Source organism: Hyla sarda, chromosome 4 (genome assembly GCF_029499605.1).
Source record: "Hyla sarda isolate aHylSar1 chromosome 4, aHylSar1.hap1, whole genome shotgun sequence".
In the NCBI taxonomy this organism is placed as follows: Eukaryota; Metazoa; Chordata; class Amphibia; order Anura; family Hylidae; genus Hyla; species Hyla sarda.
In genome coordinates, this window is record NC_079192.1 from 250,575,996 (window position 1) to 250,597,522 (window position 21,527).

General features: G+C 41.1%; 1 protein-coding gene across 1 annotated transcript in view; it reads right to left on the reverse strand.

Moving 5' to 3' along the window:
* Positions 1–4,850: 4,850 nt before the first annotated feature.
* Positions 4,851–21,527, reverse strand: part of LRRN3 (leucine rich repeat neuronal 3) — a 64,262-nt gene continuing 47,585 nt past the window's right edge. Inside the window, exon 2 of the mRNA XM_056573915.1 lies at positions 4,851–7,774. Coding sequence (XP_056429890.1) covers positions 5,331–7,454 — 2,124 coding nt within the window. The 5' untranslated portion in view covers positions 7,455–7,774 and the 3' untranslated portion in view covers positions 4,851–5,330. The remainder of the gene's footprint in view (positions 7,775–21,527) is intronic.

A 21,527-nucleotide genomic window follows, 5' to 3' on the forward strand; every position in this document is an offset into this window, starting at 1 on the left:
ACGCCACCACAGCACACCAGAGGCTCCAGGACGCCGTAATTATTCATTTTATGGACCTGAGGAAGGCACATGCTGGTGCCGAAACGCGTTGTCCGTTTGTTCTTAACCCTAATAAACTGTCCTGTGCTTTATTGGCGTTCCGCATCCATTTTATTTCAGCAGTAGCGCTCGTCCAGTACCCCCTTTTTTTACTCTCCTCTTCCTGGTCATAATATATCCGTACACCTTCGCGGTCACGGACAGGGGATCTCGAGCAGCACAACTGCCACCATCAGTCTCCACTTTACACCCGCCTGGTGAGGTGCTGTCCCCGTTGATAACCTCGGTGGGACATCACACCACCCAGGGTGTAGTGGTTCTCGACCAACTCATCACGCCACCATCATCTACGAGAGAGCGCCCCAACCTTTTTGCCTCTTCTTCACATTCAAAGCTTAGCAGCAATTTTTCAAGTTTTCACAAAAATTTCAAAATCTGGATTTTTCAGGGGCCAGTTCAGTTTCAAGTGGATTTGAGGGGCCTTTCTGTGAGAAATTCCCCATATATGACCCCATCATAGAAACTGCACCCCTCAAAGTATTCAGAAAGTTTAACCCTTTAGGTGTTTCACAGGAATAGCAGCATGTGGAAGAGAAAATTCAATTTTTTACACTAACATGTTCTTGTAGACCCATTTTTTCCATGTTGACAAGGGGCAAAAGGAGAATTTCTAACCCAATATCTCTCGAGTAAGGAAATACCTGTAAAGTGCTGGTGGTTTCACTAGAGGGTTCAGAAGGGAACAAGCGACAATGGGATTTTGGAAACAGAATTTTGCTAAAATGGTTTTTGGGGGGCATGTCACATTTAGAAAGCCCCCATGGTGCCAGAACAGAAAAACATCCCCACATGGCACACTATTTGGCAAACTACACCCCTCAAAGAATGTAACAAGTGGTACAGTGAGCCTTAAAACCCCACAGGTGTTTTTCGCTATAGTTGGACGTGAAAATGGAAAATTAAATTTTTTCCACTAAAACGCTGGTTTTACCCAATATTTTTCATTTTCACAAGAGGTAATAGGAAAAAAGGCTCCCCAAATTTTTAACCCCATTTATTCTGAGTAGGGAAATACCCCATATGTGGAAGTTAAGTGCTCTGCAGGTGCACAACAGGGCTCAGAAGAGAAGAAGCATCATTGGGCTTTTGGAGAGAGAATTTGGCTGAAATTAAAGTCGGGGTCCATGTGCGTTCACAAAGCCCCCATGGTGCCAGAACAGTGGACCACCCCCCCCCCCACATGTGACCCCATTTAGGAAATTACACCCCTCACGGAATGTAAGAAGAGGTGCAGTGAGCATTTAAACCCCACTGGCGTTTGACAGATTTTTGGAACAGTGGGCTGTGCAAATGAAAAATTTTATTTTTCATTTTCATGGACCACTGTTCCAAAAATCTCTCAGACACATGTAGGGTGTTAAGGCTTACTGCACATCTTATTACATTCTGTGAGAAGTGCATTTTCCAAAGCCACCCCTGTGCAAACCCCCAAATGTGGATGGGGCTCTCTCAGTCCTAAGCCCTGTTGTGCACCCACAGAGCACTTTACATCCACATATGGGGTATTTCTGTACTCGGGAGAAATTGTGTTACTTATTTTGGGGGCCTTTTTCTCCTCTTACCTCTTGTGAAATAAAAAAATAATGCTGGTGTAGCCCCAATTTTTTTCATTTTCAGATGTGGTAAAAGGAGAGAAAACCAAAAATGTGTCACATAATTTCTCCCAAATATGGGAATAGCCCATATGTGGCCCTAAACTGTTGCCTTGAAATACGACAGGGTGCCGGAGTGAGAGAGCTCCATGCGCATTTGAGGCCTAAATTAGTGATTTGTATAGGGGCGGCTGTGGCAATTTTCACACAGTGGAATGTCCGCACAGAAAATTTCCATGCGGATATTCCACCGACAGCGGAGCGCTGGCAGAACATGCTGCTGCTATGAGTGCTGGGAAGTGCGCTGTCTCAAACGGCATGCTGGGAGTTGTAGTTTTCCATCTTACGGATGGCCACAGTTTAGAGACCACCACATAGTGGTCTCAAAACTGTGGTCCCCCAGACTGTCTGGGCATGCTGGTAGTTGTAGTTTTGCACCTGGTGGAGGGAGAGCACATACCCGCCGCATCGCCGCTGCCAGACCGCCTGACCTCCGCACACCCACCGCTCCCGACGTTCCGACAAGCACAGCTGCACACCCGAGAACCCGCCACACCTGCACACTCGATTACTGACCAGGATTACAGGATTACCAGGATGGCGTCCCGGGGTGTCAGGCGGAAGTGGTCTCCCGCTGGACACATCAGGACTTCAGCTTTAAATTTTGCACATACAGACCCATATGAGGGCTTTTTTTTTTTGCTTCACCAATTGTACTTTCTAATTACATCAATCATTTCACCACAATATTTATGGTGAAACCAGAAAAAAAATATTTGTGGGGCAAAGTTGGAAAAAAAATGCCATTTTGTAAATTTTGGGGGCTTCCAATTCTATGTAGTGCTTTTTTCAGTAAAATTGACACCATATCTTTATTCTGTAGGTCCATACAGTTACAAGGATACCTAATTTATATAGGTTTTATTTTATTTTACTACTTAAAAAAATAACTACATGCACCAAAATTAGTATGTGTAAAATTGTCATCTTCTGACCCCTATAAAAAAAATGTTTTTCCATATACAGGGATGTTTGAGGGCTCATTTTTTGCACCATGATCTGAAGTTTTAATGGTACTTTTTGATCGCTTTTTATAAATTTTTTTAGGGTATACAGAGTGACCAAAAATACTCAATTTTGGCCAATTTTTTTACGTATACGCCATTGACCATGTGGTTTAATTAATATTATTTATAATTCGGACATTTACGCACGTGGCGATACCACATATGTTTATTTAATTATATAGCACAGCTATCCCCAATCCATCCCTTGAGGCCCACTAACATTCCAGGATGCACATAGATCTCCAACCCAGTCCTTAAGGCCCACTCACAGTCCAGGATTTGAAATTTTCCTTTGTCTATGCCAGTGAAGTAACTATATATAAAAAAAAAGGAATGTTGGTGGGCCTTGAGGACTGGATTGGGGACCAAGGATGTATCAGGGCACCCTGTTGGTGCTAGTTCATACCATCACACACTCTACAATTATTGTATAAGGTCCTCATGACTCTTGGCTGCCCATCCTTCCCTTACACAGGCTCACAATGGCCATTGGATGATTGTACAGTATACATGCCCTTGCATGTGACATAGCAGAATATTGTGCCTTTATTCTTCCGAGAAATATGCTGAGTGGTTGCCTAGATGTCTTTCGCAGATGAATATCCATTGTTAATAAAACTTTTTAATTGTTTGTTAAATTTTTGCCAGTGGGACCTCTCCCTATATTCAGCACCAGCACGTCTTGCTAACTTCTCTCCAGCAACAACCATGGTGTATGTACCACCATACAGAGTGGTATTAGTCTAGTTAAAAGGGTATTCCGGCCCTAGACATGTATCTTAGCCCCTATCAAAGGCCCCCGTGATCTCCTTGCAGCACCCAGCATTCTGTGCGAGGCTGCTGTTCCAGTCTCAGAAACCTCTGTGTTTCCGGGACTGGAGACATGATGTCATGCTATGTCCTCTTCTGACATCACGCCACACCCCCTCGATTCATGTCTATGGGAGGGGGCGTGACGGCCAACAGGAGCAGAAGCCCAACACAGAATGCTGGGTACTGCAGCAGGGGGTCCCAGTGGTGGGCCCCCCGTGATCAGACATCTTATCCCCTATCCTTTGGATAGGGGATAAGATGTCTAGGTCGGAATGCCCCTTTAATGGTGTTAGCATTATAGCATCAGCTGTGTGCACTTTCCGTCTAAATAGCAGTTCAGTGCCAAAGAACAGAGGAGGCCTGCAGTGTATATATACATATGCAAACATATATAATTGACAGAAAGATGCACCATGGTGTTAAACATTTTCTAACCATTTTGTTTTGCTATGCATTCCTTTTTTTTTTTTTTACCCCCAGTATATGTAATGCGTGAAAGATATTTTATCTCTGAAATGCATGTTCTATACATATGGGCTATTTATATAGTGTAATGAGGGTGAACAAATGCCATTGCTCGTACTATAAACTGTCATGCATATTGTTCCACTGAAAAATGTAAGTAAAATAATATGTCACTTGTTCTGTACAGTGGCCATGAAGTAAAATCTGTGGCAGTAGACAGTAAAATTGTTGTTATATTTTAAATACAATGTATATGTAGCATATTTGCATTATTCGATAAGAAGCCAAGGTCTTCCCTGCATACATACATATTGCACTGCTTCATGTAGTCCCAAATAACTTTCTTAAAGGGGTATTCCAGGCCAAAACTTTTTTTTATATATCAACTAGCTCCGGAAAGTTAAACAGATTTGTAAATTACTTCTATTAAAAAAATCTTAATCCTTCCAATAGTGATTAGCTTCTGAAGTTGAGTTGCTGTTTTCTGTCTAACTGCTTTCTGATGACTCACGTCCCAGGAGCTGTGCAGCTCCTATGGGAATATTTTCCAATCATGCACAGCTCCCGGGACATGACATCATCATTGAGCAGTTAGACAGAAAACTTCAGAAGCTAATAACTATTGGGAGGATTAAGATTTTTTAATAGAAGTAATTTACAAATCTGTTTAACTTTCCGGAGCCAGTTGATATATAAAAAAAAGTTTTGGCCTGGAATACCCCTTTAAAGATTGTCAATGGCTTATACATTGCATACTAGAGATGACATTCCCCCAGTACATATACATCCTTATCACATAACAAAATAGTCATGGCACAGGTAAATTTTATTTTAATCAAAAATGTATTTTATCCATAAAAAAAGTTTTACATATTTACCGTCTTTACTACGCTACAGGAATGTTCATTTTGTAACATCACGTGTCAATTCTATTTAATTCTGTCACTTGAAAAACTCTTGGCTAAAATGTGTAATACATCACAGAAGAGGAGGTATTGCTCAGTTCAACTACAGTATAATATAAAAAAATCGAAACAAACCAAGGAAAATACAAACAAAAGTTATATATCTGTATTGTATGTGACAAAGGGAGTCATAGTTCTTTGTGGTATCTAGTTTTTATTGTATTAATGACTTGGGCATCTGGCTTATAAGTATGTTAAGCCTTAGCATACCGTAACATTATGTTGTCCTTTGTTTCCTAGAAACTAGTCTTCCTGCTTTAAGAGAAGCACAACTACAACCTTGTGCTTTTTTTTTGTATTCCATAGGTCACATTCTCTTTGTGTCGTTTTTATGGCATCATACTGGGTACTTGTATTACTGTAGACTTCACTTCTAGAGATGTGCTTTCATTGTCAAGAGCCCAAAGGTTCAACAAAGGAGGGTAAAGGTTATTGTATGCAAATGGGGGCATCTGCAAAAGATCTCCACTGCATTTCTGCTCAGAAAAGCGTCTTAAGTATATAGATATGTAGTTAAAAAAGTAAGCCACGGTAATGATCCCAAATAGGCCACACATAATAATAATAAGAGCTGTTGTTTTAAAGGTTTCGTTATGTGTTCTAATGGTATCCATTCCTTTTGTGGTGACAATAATGCATTGCTTTTCCATCTGCTGATAAATGTTGGGTACATTTATGCAAATCTTATATTCAGTCTGAGGACTTAGACGTGTTAAATTGTATTGTTTAACGTCTGATGGCATCCGAACACTATGAGCAATTCTGGTGTATTCTGCATTCAGCGATACAATCCACTGCACACTAGATTTCAAAATCTTTGACTGGGAATTCCAAGATACCAACACAGAATTACTTTGAACCTCCTTGATGTCAATATTGACTGATTCATTGGTATCCTCAGGTAGGAATCCATCTACTGTGATCACTACTGTTTTCAAATCTGCTCCAACCAGGTTCTTTGCTACACAGGTATAAAGTCCAGCTTCTAAAACTGTTATGCTGGTAATTTCCAGAGTTCCTTCAGCGTGGACATAAAAGGGACCATTAATTGTATTAGGCTGCAGTTTAGAACCAGACGGTAGGATCCAGTAAATGTGCGGTTCCGGTTCGGCTGTAGCTCGGCAATGTAAGGAAACAGAGCTGCCAGTACTTATATCCAGATTGGAGGGGAAGCTCTGGGGAGCAATGAGTGGTAAACAGATTTCCATCATTTCCCTGAAGTGTATATGTCTAACGTTCTGACCCTGAAATTCAGGGGGGTCTACGCAGAACAATGAATCAGTTTCCATAAAGCGGATGCTTGTTTTATTCATATTTATCCAGCGGTTTACACAGTCACATCTGATGGGGTTGCTGTGTATTCCAAGTTCCTTAAGGTTGGGCAAAGCATCTATAGTGCTTCTATATAGGGCACTGAGAGAATTGCTGTTGAGCATGAGTGTTTCTAATTTAGGAAGTCTATAGAATGCATTGGGATGAATATAGGCCAGTTTCGGGTTATTAGTTGCTTCTATTTTTCTCAGATCGGGCAAATTTTCAATGGCAAGACTATCTATTGAAACTAGCTCAGGCATGTTATTAATGCCTAGTTCTTTCAAGTGTAACATATTGCTAAAATCTCCTCTTTGTATTCTCCTAATAGGATTTTTATTTAGATCCAAAAATTTAAGGTTCAGAACCTTTTGAAGAGCGACAGAGGGGACGTTAACAAATCTGTTGTCGTAGAAAGAAATGCTTTCCAAATTTTCCAGGCCTATGAAGGCATTATCAGATATTTCTGTAAGATTTATTCCCGTTAACACCAGGCTGCGTAGATTGATAAGAGGCTTAAAGTTCATATCTTCGATTTTGATTATTGGATTTTGACCAATCATGAGAATCTCCAGATGTGGCATTGCTTCAAACCACTGACTATTAACCACTTGCAATCTATTTGAGTTAAGGTGAAGTCGGAGCAAATTGCCAACCCCAGCAAATGTGTTTGGAGAAATTGTGGCTATCAGGTTATGATTAATGTAGAGCTCCTGTAAATTTACCAGTCCAGAAAAGCATTCCTCTGGCAGTTCCACTAGTTTATTTTCCTCCAGGTATACGGAAAGCACCTGATGGGCATTTGTGAAATTGATATTGACCAAAGAGGACAGATTGTTCTGTGATAAATCCAGCCCTGTAAGATTTACTGGAAAATGATCCACATTTTTAACTTCTACAATGTTATTAGCCTGTAAAAGTAAGACCTGTGTGTTTGCTGGAAGTCTGTCAGGGATGCTGTAAAGATCTAATGCATTGCAATCCACTGTAAAAGCTTCAATATAAATAGATCGCGGTGTAAACCATGGTCGAATCTCACATGTGCACAGCTCTGGACAATCCATGTTTTTTTGAGTAGCTTGCACCAGTGCCGTGATGGTTAGTCCAAACAGCAAGTTAATTCTGAGTTTTAATTCCCTCATTTTTCAGTTCTTGACACTGGTTCAGCAGCACACAATGGGAACTTGTTTTTTTTTTCTTCTAAATATTAATAACTGATTGGTCACTACATGAACATATAGCTGGCATTCAACACACAACACTGTAATGTTTCTTTCTCCTGAAGCCAAGTGCAGTCTCGTTTTTCAAATGCTCCGCACATACTGTGCGAGTGAAGGTCATGCTATTCTTGATAGACATCAAAAAGCCATTGTGGCAATGTGGCTTCTGTAGGTGGTCATTGAAGAAACTATTCACTTATTCCCCCATAGCTGATTAGCAGATGAAATAATAGCAGGGATATCTAAAATCAAAAGAAAGGTAATAATTAGTTTAACAGTATAAATAAATCACAACGGAGATCAAAAGGTCAATACATTGTGAAATTGTATAGTAAAAGCATGGAACAAAGAAGTATCTCTACATAGAAGATGAATCGAGGAGAAATGTGCTTCAAAACCAGCTATGCACTGTGAGGAGGAGCACAGATTTTCAACTTCTTTCTATGAATGTATCATCATTACATTATATTTTATACCTGTAAAACTATTTTGTAATCATGTGCATAGTTTCCTGTTGTAAATATTGTATGAGTGGATTGAAAAGTGCTGTATATCCTATCCAAACCAATGTAAAATTTCCAAAAAATGCAACATCTGGCTTAAAAGTTGTGGTCTTGCACCCCTTGCGTCATAAAAGGGGTTGAGCATCTTATAGTAGAACAAAAAGTGGCAACAGATATGATGCGCACATTTGTTACATGTTGCCCATTAATTTAGGCTAATCTCTGTTCCCTGGTAATATCAGCTTATTACTGTGGTGAGAGCAGTTGTGAGCAGAGATTTCACTTCATATTGCCCGTGGCTGTGCAGTTGTCAGTGATAGGAGACATGAAGTGAAATATCTGCTCGTGAGAGAGGTTTCATAGGGGGGGAAGATCAGCACAGGAGAGGAGGACTCTGAAGAATCAGGCCGGATGCCCCAAGTGCAGAATACTGCTGAATTTGCATAATAAGAAAATCGAGAATAACGGATCAGTTACAAATCGGGAAACGGTAAATACCATTGTCATCAGTGTCATCCGCACTATAAGCCTATACCAATAGTTTAGTGTGAGTGATGCTGATGAAAAATTCAGTTTTCCTGTTACCTTTTCTCTATTTCTATATTTGTTCTTTTTTCCCCTTCCTTTCTCCTAATCTCTGATTATTTCCCCTCTCTTCCTTAGACCTACGTAGTATTGAAGAGAAGGTACTTGTTCATGCAGATTTTATATGCCTCTTCAGTTTTCTCCATATTAGCTATACTTGAATGATGGTTTATTGAAGATGCCTCACAGATTGCCCCAACAGCAATTGAGAAACCACTATATCATTTTAGTGTTAAACTCTGCCTCTATATTCTCATTTTTGTATGGTATCAACTGTGAGGACTTTTTGTCCGGATGACTTTATATTACCTATTGTTTCTTTTATTTCTCTTATTTTTATTTGTTTTTTGCTGTTTATTTGTTGTGATTTTGTTTTTGAAAAATTGAAAACAATAAATAAACAGTTATTTAAAAAAAAATCACTTGGTAAAACCCACATGGTTGTTTGGCTCATGAATATGTACTTTGTATGTAATGGTAGACTGATGGTTGTATAATCGTTTTAAAGATATAGCCATACAAGTTTTATTACAAACTGACCATACGTTATCAATGACTTCGGGACATTCTCAGATGATTTCTCTGCTGCATTAACAAAGTTTATTTTCCCTTTTGTTTTTCATTTTGTGAGATATAAATATATTAATTGTATTAAAAGTACCGTATATGCCGGCGTATAAGACGACTTGGCGTATAAGACGACCCCCAACTTTTACAGTTAAAATATAGAGTTTGGGATATACTCGCCATATAAGACTACCCCTCCTACCGCGATGTACGGTATCTTGTATTTGCCCCCACATTAGGTAGGCATCATGTTCCCCCACATTAGGTAGGCAGTATAGTTCCCCCCACATTAGGTAGGCAGTATAGTTCCCCCCACATTAAGTTTGCAGTTCCCCCACATTAAGTTGCCAGTTCCCCCACATTAGGTTGCCAGTTCCCCCACATTAGATTGCCAGCTCCCCCACATTAGATTGCCAGCTCCTCCACATTAGATTGCCAGCTCCCCCACATTAGATTGCCAGCTCCCCCACATTAGGTCAGCAGCTCCCCCACATTAGGTCAGCAGCTCCCCCACAAGAGGTCGGGAGTTACCCCACATTAGGTAAGCAGTTACCCCACATTAGTAGGCAGCTCCCCCACAATAGTAGGCAGCTCCCCCACATTTGTAGGCAGCTCCCCCACATTTGTAGGCAGCTCCCCCACATTTGTAGGCAGCTCCCCCCACATTTGTAGGCAGCTCCCTCCACATTAGGTCAGCAGTTCCCCCACAAAAGTATGCAGCTCCCCCCACATTTGTAGGCAATTCCCCCACATTAGGTCAGCATTTCCCCCACAATAGTAGGCAGCTCCCCCCACATTTGTAGGCAGCTCCACCCACATTTGTAGGCAGCTCCCCCACATTAGGTCAGCAGTTCCCCCACAATAGTAGGCAGCTCCCCCCACATTTGTAGGCAGCTCCCCCCACAATAGTAGGCAGCTCCCCCCACATTTGTAGGCAGCTGCCCCCACATTAGGTCAGCAGTTCCCCCACAATAGTAGGCAGCTCCCCCCACATTAGATTGGCAGCTCCCCCCAACAGACATACAGCTCCCAGCCATATACAGTGTATGGCTGCAGGCTGTATGTCTGTACTGGTCTGCCCCCACAGTGTTCCGATCACCGCTCCTCCCGCCCCGGGTCACCATCTACTGCTATGGCCTATGGACCATAGCAGTAGGTGCCGGAACCGGGGAGCGGTGATCGGAACACTTAAGATAGCACGGCCGGTCACTCACCAGGCCCTGGTCGGCGCGCGTCCTCCTGCGGTCCTCCTGGTCCTGCGCTCCTCTGCCTCTATGGTTGTAGGCACGTGACGTCACTGACGTCCCGTGCGTGCAACCATATAGACGGAGGACCGGACCGCAGGAGGACCGAAGGAGGATCGCAGGAGGACGCTAGGGAATGGTAAGTGACCGACGGACATCCTTATGTCCCGAAAAGATTTTTCGGGACACAGCGATGTCCGGCATAGGAATACCTATGATTATCTGCCGGGGCCGGCTCCCGTGTGTGGCTGTAGGCGGGGGCCGGCCAGAGCAGCTAAAAACTTATACTGTATACTAAAAACCAGGGGGCCTCCAGCTGTTGTAAAACTACAACTCCCAGCATGCCCGGACAGCCTTTACTGTGCTGGGAGTTGTAGTTTCACAACAGCTGGAGGCACCCTGGTTTTTACTATACAGTATTCATTTTTACTTGCTCTGGCCGGCCCCCGCCTGCAGCAACACACGGGAGCCGGCCTGGGCAGATAATCATAGGTTTTCCTATCCCGGACCTCAAAACCCGGCGTATAAGACGACCCCCCGACTTTTCAGAAGAAAATTCAAGGTTAAAAAGTCGTCTTATACGCCGGGATATACGGTAAATAATCCAACTGTATTCACACTTTTTTTCTAATATATTTACCAACACTGTATTGCTCTGTTTATTCCATGATTAATTGCAGCCTAAATAAGTTCATTAAGCATAAATAATTACTCATACAGTATTTACAGATTTTGCTAAATTACTGTGTGAATTGTTCTGCATGATGCTGTTGTTTAGAGACTATTTAACCCCTTCTCAACCCATGCCATATACATTAATGTTTCATACCTTGCCAGCGTCCTCTGCCGTGTGCAACAGAAAATGCATATGCATTGCATTGCTCTATGTAAACAATTATAAATGTTCCCTAGGGGGATACCTAAAAAGTGTCAAAAAAGTTTTTAATCACTCTCCTTTTTTCAATAAAAAAATAAAATAATTGAAACAAAAAGAAAAACAAAACATATTTGATATTACTGCGTGCAGAATAGACTATGTTTACACTACAGAATGTCCGGTGCTAGGACCGCACGGAATGCGCCATCTCATAGACAGCTATGAATTTCGTGTGGAGTCCACAGAAAGAATGAACAGGTTCATTCTTTTTGTGGACATGGAAATCGGAATTCATGTGCTGGAAACATCTGGCACGGAAATTCCACAGTGTGCACAACGTAGCAGAATCCCATTAAATTCAACAGGACTCTGATGCATAATTCCGCATGGAAATTCCGACGTGTGAACATAGCCTTAGGCTTTGCATGATTTCTGCATTTAAATTCTGCATGAATTTATAGCACATTCACTTCAATGGAATTCCTGCAGCAGAAATTCTGCTGTGTGAGATGGTGGAATCCCATTGGCTATAAATTGTTGAATAAGGGTTGACATGAGGGTAAACAGCCTTTGAAGGTGACAGAATACTATTGGTGCAATCTAGGGCATACTTTAAAGGAGTATTCCAGGAAAAAAAAAACTTTTTTATATATCAACTGGCTCCAGAAAGTTAAACAGTTTTGTAAATGACTTCTATTAAAAAATCTTAATCCTTTCAATAATTATCAGCTGCTGAAGTGGAGTTGTTCTTTTCTGTCTGGCAACAGTGCTCTCTACTGACACCTCTGCTTGTCTCGAGAACTGCACAGTGTAGAAGAGGTTTGCTATGGGGATTTGCTTATACTCTGGACAGTTCCTCAGACAGGTGTCATCAGAGAGCACTTAGACAGAAATAACAACTCAACTTCAGCAGCTCATAAGTACTGAAAGGATTAAGATTTAGTTTTTTTTAAAGAAGTAATTTACAAATCTGTTTAACTTTCTGGAGCCAGTTGATATATAAATATAAAAGTTTTTTTTCCTGGATAATCCCTATAAGGATATATAAGATAAGCACACAGCCCAAACAACATTTTTAGTTTCTTGCCTATTGATTTTGTGTTTATCATAAAGTTTATTGTAAAACACAAGTTGAATCTAGGGTTGTGAGTACAGATTTCTAAGTAAAGCTACATAGCACTTTAAACTGAACCACAAACAAACATCTATATAATATGTGACTTCCTTTAAACAAAATCCTTAGCTACACATTAAAGGGGTACTCTGCTTTAAACATCTTATCCCCTATCCAAAGGATAGGGGATAAGATGTTAGACCACCCGCGGGGGTCCCACCACTGGGGATCCCCTCGATCTCTGGACCGCCAATGGCAGTGGACGCAACACGGAAGCTTGCAGCTCCACAATGGAAAATCCACAGTATTTCCACATATAAATTCAAATTGTGCGGAATTTGTTGCAGACTTTCAATGTGTCAGGACCCTGAATTCTACCTCAAAAGTTGAATAGATAAGAATCACAGTTTGAATGTGAAAACCTCATGGTCCAGAATTTCACGATCCACAGAAAATGCTCATAGAGGATTATTGTATCTATTGTATGTGTACAAGGATGGATTCAGTAGAGTAACATGGATGGGTCAACAGGGATGGTTGCAGAATTATTAGGGGAACTTAGTTTCACAGGCATGCATGTACTGAGTAGGGGGAGGGGGAATCATGTGACTGCCAAATGCCACATACCTCTTATGTCTCCCCTCTAGGAGGTGCTACCACCTTCTGTACATTACTTCTTCTATTCATAATAAAGCCAGCCTCTCACAACAAGCCTGGCAAATGTATGTATACATTGCCCCTGTTGCTGCCCACCATATCTGTATAGAGTATCAGAGCTCAGTGCTCTAAATCAGTATAAAGCTAGCCAGCCAGAGCAAATCTGAAGCAACTCCTTAAACAGTGCTGGGGGGTCTCTGCACATAACTATTATTTATAGCAGGTGTATAATTACTGCAATATTTAAAGTAGTCACAACTAGGGATCGACCGATTATCGGTATGGCCGATATTATCGGCCCATAATCACGATTTTGGGCATTATCGGTATCGGCAATTACCTTGCCGATAAGCCGATAATGCCCCGCCCCCCGCACCGCCCCCACCGCACCGCGTTAGCCCCCCACCCCCCGACCCACCGGACCGCGTCGCACCCCCCACCCCCCCACCGTAGTGCTGGGCAGTATACCGGTATGGATTTTTGCCCATACCGCTATACCCGTCGGGCCCGTCCCCCACCCTCCGAGTCATTAAAAAAAATTAAACTTACCCGTAATGGGGGTGGTCCGGGCCATCCATCCTTCCTGTAGTGTCCGGCGGCATTCCGGGTGGAGGGTGAACCGGTCCGGGCTGTCCTACTCCGGGGGTCATCTTCTCCACTACGGGCAGGCTCCGGCCTAGTACGCTGCATAGACGCCGCTACGCCATGACGTCAGGTGCGTCGCTGCGCACAGGCTTTACTAGGCCGGAGCCTGCCTGGAGTGGAGAAGATGACCCCCGGAGAAGAAGGACAGCCCGGATCGGTTCACCCTCCTCCCGGAATGCCGCTGGACACTACAGGAAGGAAGGATGGCCCGGACCACCCTGACAGGTAGGGGGAGAGAAGCGGGTGGCGGCGGCGGCCTATGGCACCGCAAAAGCCACTGCAGTGCATTGATTTAAAGCGCCTGCTTTAAATCAATGATCTGCAGCGGTGTCACGGGGGGATAAATAGCCGATAACTTATACCGGAATATCGGTATCGGCCCTAAAAAAACTATATCGGTCAGACTGTAGTCTTCCTCTGTAATCTGTTACAAGCCATTCACTAGACTAGACTAGTGCACTGCTCGGATTAGGGGGCGCAATTCCTTTCTTGCCCCAGGCACTGCCAACCCACAATACACACACACAAAAAAATGTAATCTTCAGTGTAATCCTAATACAAAATGGATTTCAGGCCTCTTAGTGACCTATTCTTTTTGTGATAACCTCTGCTGTCGACTTGAGTGCCGCTTCTATCAGTTAACACATTCATTTTTAATGCCCTTTCTTTACTTATTCTTCACATAAATATACAGACCTGAGAAAAGCTCACAGCTGATCTGTAGAGTACATAATAAACAGGTGCACAGCGCTTTTATTATAGTGTAAATTGAGCAATGACATTTGGAGTATATAAAGGGATAGTTACATAGACCTGACATTTGCGGAGTCTTTCTGGCTATGTACTAATAGTGACCATGTATTTAGTTTGCTCACAGCAGCATTTACCAAGTTATTAGAAGTGTAGCCAGATAAGTCACACTCCAGAAACCCATTGCCATTTTCATTCCCATACCTTTTGGCAGTGATATATGTGTTCCAAGAGCAGATACAGTTGGCTACTTATGATAAAGAGAGAGAGAGAGAGAGAGAGAGAGAGAGAGTGTAGCGACGATGTAGCATAGTAGAAAACAGCCATTTGATATGTTTTCTACGATTAACCTTAAAGGGGTATTCCAGGCCAAAACTTTTTTTTATATATCATCTGGCTCTGGGAAGTTAAACAGATTTGTAAATTACTTCTATTAAAAAATCTTAATCCTTCCAATAGTTATTAGCTTTTGAAGTTGAGTTGTTGTTTTCTGTCTAACTGCTCTCTGATGACTCACGTCCCGGGAGCTGTGCAGTTCCTATGGGAATATTCTCCCATCATGCACAGCTCCCGGGACGTGACATCATCATTGAGCAGTTAGACAGAAAACGTCAGAAGCTAATAACTATTGGAAGGATTAAGATTTTTTAATAAAAGTAATTTACAAATCTGCTTAACTTTCCGGAGCCAGTTGATATATATATATAAAAAAAAGTTTTGCCTGGAATACCCCTTTAAACTATGCTGGAAAGAACTGGAATACAGATACTGGCTGGATACCATAGCACAGCCATTAGCAATGAATTATTAAAGGGGTTATCTAAAATTATGAGACCTGTTCTCAGGCTTTGTGGTAGCGAAGCTCAGTTCCATTACGATGAATGAAGGCAAGTTATAATACCACACACAATCTGGGGACAGGGGTGGTGTTGTTCTTGAAAGTTATTAGCTCTGTTTTACTATTCCTGGAAAACCCCTTTAACCTGATCAGGACACAGGGCGCCCTGCATCCCGAGTCCTTAAGGACTGAGGGCGTATGGTTACCCCCATGGGAATTCCGGTCCCTGCCGCTAGCCGATTGAGGACCGGATCGGGATGCTTGCTGAAATCATTCAGCAGGCATCCCGGCACATTGCCCAGAGGGGTGTTGAGACCCCCCATGTCGGCGATCGGAGAAAATGACATGCGATTTTCTCCAATTCCGGGCTGATCGGGTCTCTGGTGACCCGATCACGTGGAAAATAGAGCTGATCGGAGTTGTCAGCAACAGCCCCGATCAGCCTAAGGGATAGGAGTGAGGACGCAGAGCTGCGATCTCCTCCTATCCCCTGCCAATGTGGTTCTGTAACATCTGTCCCTTCAGATTTAGCAATTTTCATGACATTTTTGAAAATTGCTGCTCTACTTTGAAGCCCTCTAATTTTTTCAAAAAGCAAAAGTATGTCCATTTTATGATGCCAACATAAAGTGGACATATTGTATTTTGTGAATAAAAATAAAATGTATTGTGAATATCCATTTTCCTTACAAGTAGAGAGCTTCAAAGTTAGAAAGTTTTAAACATTTTCATGAAATTTGGAGATTTTTCACCAAAAAAGGATGCAAGTAGCGCTGAAAATTTACCACCAAAATAAAGTAGAATATGTCACGAAAAAAAAGAATCAGAATATTTGGTAAAAGCGTTTTCGCGTTATTAATTCATAAAGCGATGGTGGTCAGAATTGCGAAAAAGGGCTCAGTCCTTAAGGTGAAAAAGGGCTGCGTCCTTAAGGGGTTAATAGACTGTGAACTCGACTTTAGTGACCAGTACCAGGCTGCTGATAAGGCTAATAAAGTCATAGGATGCCTCAAAAGAGGCATAGACTAACTATAACTTGTCCTGAATGTTGTTTTTACAATGACTCTTGACATATCAGGGGTATCTTTATATATAGTTTAATTGTTGTACCACATGCATGTTCTCATCTTATGATGTACTGTTTATACCCTGTTTATATTCTGTTTATACCCTGACTGCTGTCAGGGGATTGTCCTGACTATTGTCTTTGTTTTGTAAAATGAAAACTCTTATAAATAGATTAAAATAAAAAAAAAAAAATATATATATATATATATATATATATATATATAAAAATAAATAAAAAAGAGGCATAGAAGTCAGTAACAAGAGTATATTTTTAAAAGTATGTGTCACACTAGCGCTGGTAGTGGAAAGGGATAGATTTAGATATTTTGCCCAGACTGCTGCTATGTTATATGTGTGAGTCTCTGTGTCTCATACAAGAGGGTATTATAATAAATGTATTTAAAAAACAGAGAGCGCTGAATGGGGCTTAAATAATGAATAGTACAATAAGGAAAGTGCGTACCTGTATATAGTACGTAGAGGTAGCTGGCAATAGTAAAGTGCACACGTGATTGGATTATTCAGGAGCTAGAAAAACGATCATATAGAAATATACAGACACTATAAAAGGTGGCAATATATAAAAAAAAATTCTATTAAGAGAAGGCGCATACCTGGTACATAAGGTGCATAGTGAAGGGCAATAAAAGCAAGATAGAGGTAAGGTGCATAAAAAAACTGAAGATGCCTTGGAGGATCTAAATTAAAATAGCAGTCATATAAATAAGTATATGGGCTAATCTGATAGATATGGGTATTATTGGTTGTGATATGCTAGATACATGTTCACATTCCCATGTACTATAGGTATACTTTTCCTGTAGCGTACCTGCCTTTTAAATAAATAACGGGAGGTGTAATCCCGAGGTGTATAAACTTGTCCTCCTTTGTACGTTATATCCGCAAGCGGAATTTCAGAAGCGTGAATGTGAGTGCAGAATCCTATAGAAGTCTATGGGCTTTAATTTGAGGCAGAATTTCGCAACTATACCAATCAGACTACTTTACCAAAAGAAAATAATGATTTACATGACCGTACTAGTGACATAGACATATTGTAGGAAAGCAGGGAACAACATCATTATGTCGGTAAAACTGCTTATCTTGACATACAAAACTATACTAATATGTTAACCTAAGGTTTGTCACCATTCACAAACAGTACTGCCCCACGTACTTAAATGACAGCACCGCTATCTTTGTCGCACACCAAGCCTTTTTTCAGCCTTACTTATTTACTTTCAAAAGGATTGTCCAAAGACGGCATCAGCAATAGTTAAACCCTGTCACTTCCGCCTCTAGAATTAATAGCTGTACATGTGTGACCTTTCATATTTGAGCATTATCCAAATTGCTTTCCATGCACCATTACCCATAATACTTTGTCACCATATTTTAATTATTGTCCAGGACAAGAAGACGTAATATTATCTAATGTAACCTGATGTATTTTAGAGACAGAAATACATTTCCATTCTATTACAGCACTGATAATTGTTGCCTACAGCTAAACATTATGGATAATGAGAAGAGTAATATAATAATGTCACTATAGTAAGCTACGACTGTATTGAGCAGCTCAGGGGTGCGTTAGTATACAGGACGTAAATGACGTTTTGTCTGCATGAATGCAGAAGCGTGTACATCCTCTTTCTTTACATGGATAGCATCAAAGCAATCAGTTTTACTAATTAATATCCCTAAGGCTTATGAGTTTTGCCAATACTCCCAAAGAGTTATCCATCCGGTAAAATATGTGCTTGACACAAAACTTTATGAGAATGTATTAGCAGTTAATATTCTCATGAAATACATTATGGGCATAATCTTACTGGAATGTGCATTGATATTTATCATCTTGCACACAGCGCATGTGTATTGTCATAAAAAAAATAATAAAGTCACAATGTAATGTCATATCTCCTAACCTGTCATTTTTCAGCAATACTGGCACTCCCCATAAAATAACAATGCTGGGCCATCTTTCTTAGAACTCGACATTGCACTATTCTTCTGTTAGCATGTTTGACCTCCCTCCATTTCTCGTTGTTCTCATTCTGCAGAGTGTGGGTGGATATCATTACTTAAAGGGGTACTCTGGCCCTGAGACATTTTATCCCCTAGCTAAAGGATAGGGGATAAGATGTCTCACTGTAGGGGTCCTGCCACTGGGGACCCCCGCAATCTTGTATTCGCCACCCACCTGTTTGAGCTGCACGCCAAGGCGTGCCGCTCAAATAGGTGGGTGGTGAATACAAGATTGCGGGGGTCCCCAGCGGCGGGACAACCACGGTGAGACATCTTATCCCCTATCCTTTGGATAGGGGAAAATATGTCTCAGGGCTGGAGTACCCCTTTAAGGTAATGGACTAGGATAGGCTATGTTCACAACATGTTCCTGCCCTAAATTTTGCAGGTACATAAGGAAAACTCCCATGCCTATAAGGTTACATTAGTCTGATAGAGGCAATAGTTATTATTATTTTTATTTTTATGCTTTTAGCCTTTGTCACATGTGTGTAGTAGATGTTAGTATGCTACAAAAAAAAGTATTGATAGTATAGTAGACGAGGATTCCCTGCAATGTCAGCTAATAAAAACAAATATATATATATATATATATATATATATATATATATAATATATATATATATATATATATATATATATATATATATATATATGTATATATATATATATATATTAAACATATTCTTTTACAGTGGGACCCAAAATATGTTGCGGTGTATGCCTTCAAATGGAAGTCATAAAAAGGATGGAAACATATCCTAAAAAAATCCCCTAAACTCCTCCATAGCCATCTACTCATATCCTCTCATCTGATTTTGCTTTCAACTGCTTTGCATACAGACAACAAGTAAGTGAATGCCAGCAAAAAATAGGTTAATTGGTTTCTTGTGATGTTGCCCACTGTGCATGCATTTGTGAGCTCCACTAGGGCCAGGGATTGATGGGAATAAATCATTTAAAAGTGCTCCAATATCTTGGTTCTAGATAAATATAGGAAAATAATACATTAGTTAGAATATATTCATTTAGCAACAAAATGAAATGTTCTGGCTAGGCCTGTTCCACGTGAGTGTAATTCTTATCAGTATTACATCCATATTTTTCAGTGCATAATACAGAGCTAATATAAATCTATGGGGCCATTCATAAGTGTGTATAAAATGAGAGCATATTTAAAGGGGTATTACGGAGGAAAATGTGCTGAAAAGTTATTTGTAACTTCCTTTTCTTTATTTAAAAAAAAAAAATTAAGCCTTTCAGTACTTGTCATCTGCTCTATGCTCTGAGGCAAGCCATACAGTTCTCTATAATCCAATACAATGCTCCCTGATGCCACCTCTGTCTGTGTCAGGAAGGAAAAAATGAAAATGCAAAAATCTAAATACCTGTGTCCTTTAAGGGTTAAAATACCTTTGCATCTGTAAATGTACGTCTTTATTATTGCCGTATTGCACTGGAGCTGTCTTCTGTATTTTAGTTACCCCTCTAGGAGACAGCCCATACGTGGAATACTAATGATATACTGATGCAATATGACTTAAATGGGTACTCCGCCCCAGACATCTTATCCCCTATCCAAAGGATAGAAATGAGATGTCTAATCGCGGGGTTCCCACCACTGGGGACCCCGTGATCTCTGCAGTGCCACCCCGCCGTCATCACTACAGAGTAAACTGGCTCTGTGCGTGATGACGATGCTATGTAGGGGACGGAGCATCGTGACATCATGGCTCCGCCCCCTTAATTCAGATCTATGGGAGGGGGCGTGATGAATGGGCGGGATGTGATGTCACAGGGGTAGAAGCTTTGACATTACAATGCTCCATCCCCTGCATCGCCTCGTCATCACGCACAGAGCCAGTTTGCTCTGTAGTGATGACAGCAGGGTGGCTATTGGATAGGGGATAAGATGTCTGGGGCAGAGTACCCCTTTAAATATGTTTCCATGTGGGTCAAAAACATTTTGCGCAAAAGACTACAGAAATGTGAGTTCTTGTCCTCCATTGTGACAAATATTGTCACTCAGAAGATGTAATAGGGAACTTTAAGGGCCTCAAATGCCTTTACGCTCTAATCTTGTGTTCACGCTAGTGAGCAGTTGTGGTTATGAATCTCAATGTAAATGGTTTATGGAGCATCACACCGACCTACAAGTGGCAATCTCTTGTCATGTGCACAGTTCCATATCTAATGAAATATATCTGCAGTTCATGAACTAAGCCAGGGAGATGCTGAGCATTGTTTATGCATATGGTATGTCGTGAAAGTTCTTGGTACATCAAAGATGGCTTTGTTTATCCTCCACAGGGAACCTTTGTCTGCATACAGTTATCTTATTAAAATGCATCTAAATTCTTATATGACGAATACTAATTAATATCTTTTATTCCAAATGGGGGAGGGGATCTTTGTCGTTTTGACCCTTTGAGGACTAATTATCCTTTTTTGCAGAGAACACTTGCTTTGCCTTAATGAGGTTTGTATCAGTGGCTGTCATTGATGGCTTACGCGCTAGTTCACAAGGGGGTGTCACTAATGCCTGAAATGGAAGACATTCAGCGCATGAATAAGCTGTGCATTGTTTCTCGTCACTGGAGCAACAGACAGCTAAGAGCCAAGTCACACTGGGCAAAATGGAGAAAACAGAGCATCAGTTCTTGGCAATCTTTCTTTTTCCACTTCAATAGAAAGCCAGGGATGAAAATACAATTGCAGCATTAGCGCTGCACCGAGCCATGCTGGCAATAAGGCAAACAGCTCATGTCATGAGCACTAGTTTAGAGGTGGCAAGCATTATCAAAGCACAGCTGTTCTTTCATAGGTATCTCCTGAACTACACAAAGACATGTTGTCAATTTTTGTCATTGTGACTGTTTCTGTGGATGACCTCGGCAATGGTCAGTGTACAAGGGCTTATGGTAGATATGTATCTATGTGGCTAAATACAATAAATAGTAATCAGCAGTGTTATTGTTATCAGTGGCCTGTGAACATTTGACTTTATTCATTGACTAGCCATAGAGAGAACATTGTTTTTCATAGCAGATTAACCCACAAATTATAATTGTGAATACATATTGTTATTACGGAGTCAAGCCTTGAGGCGCAGGGCACCC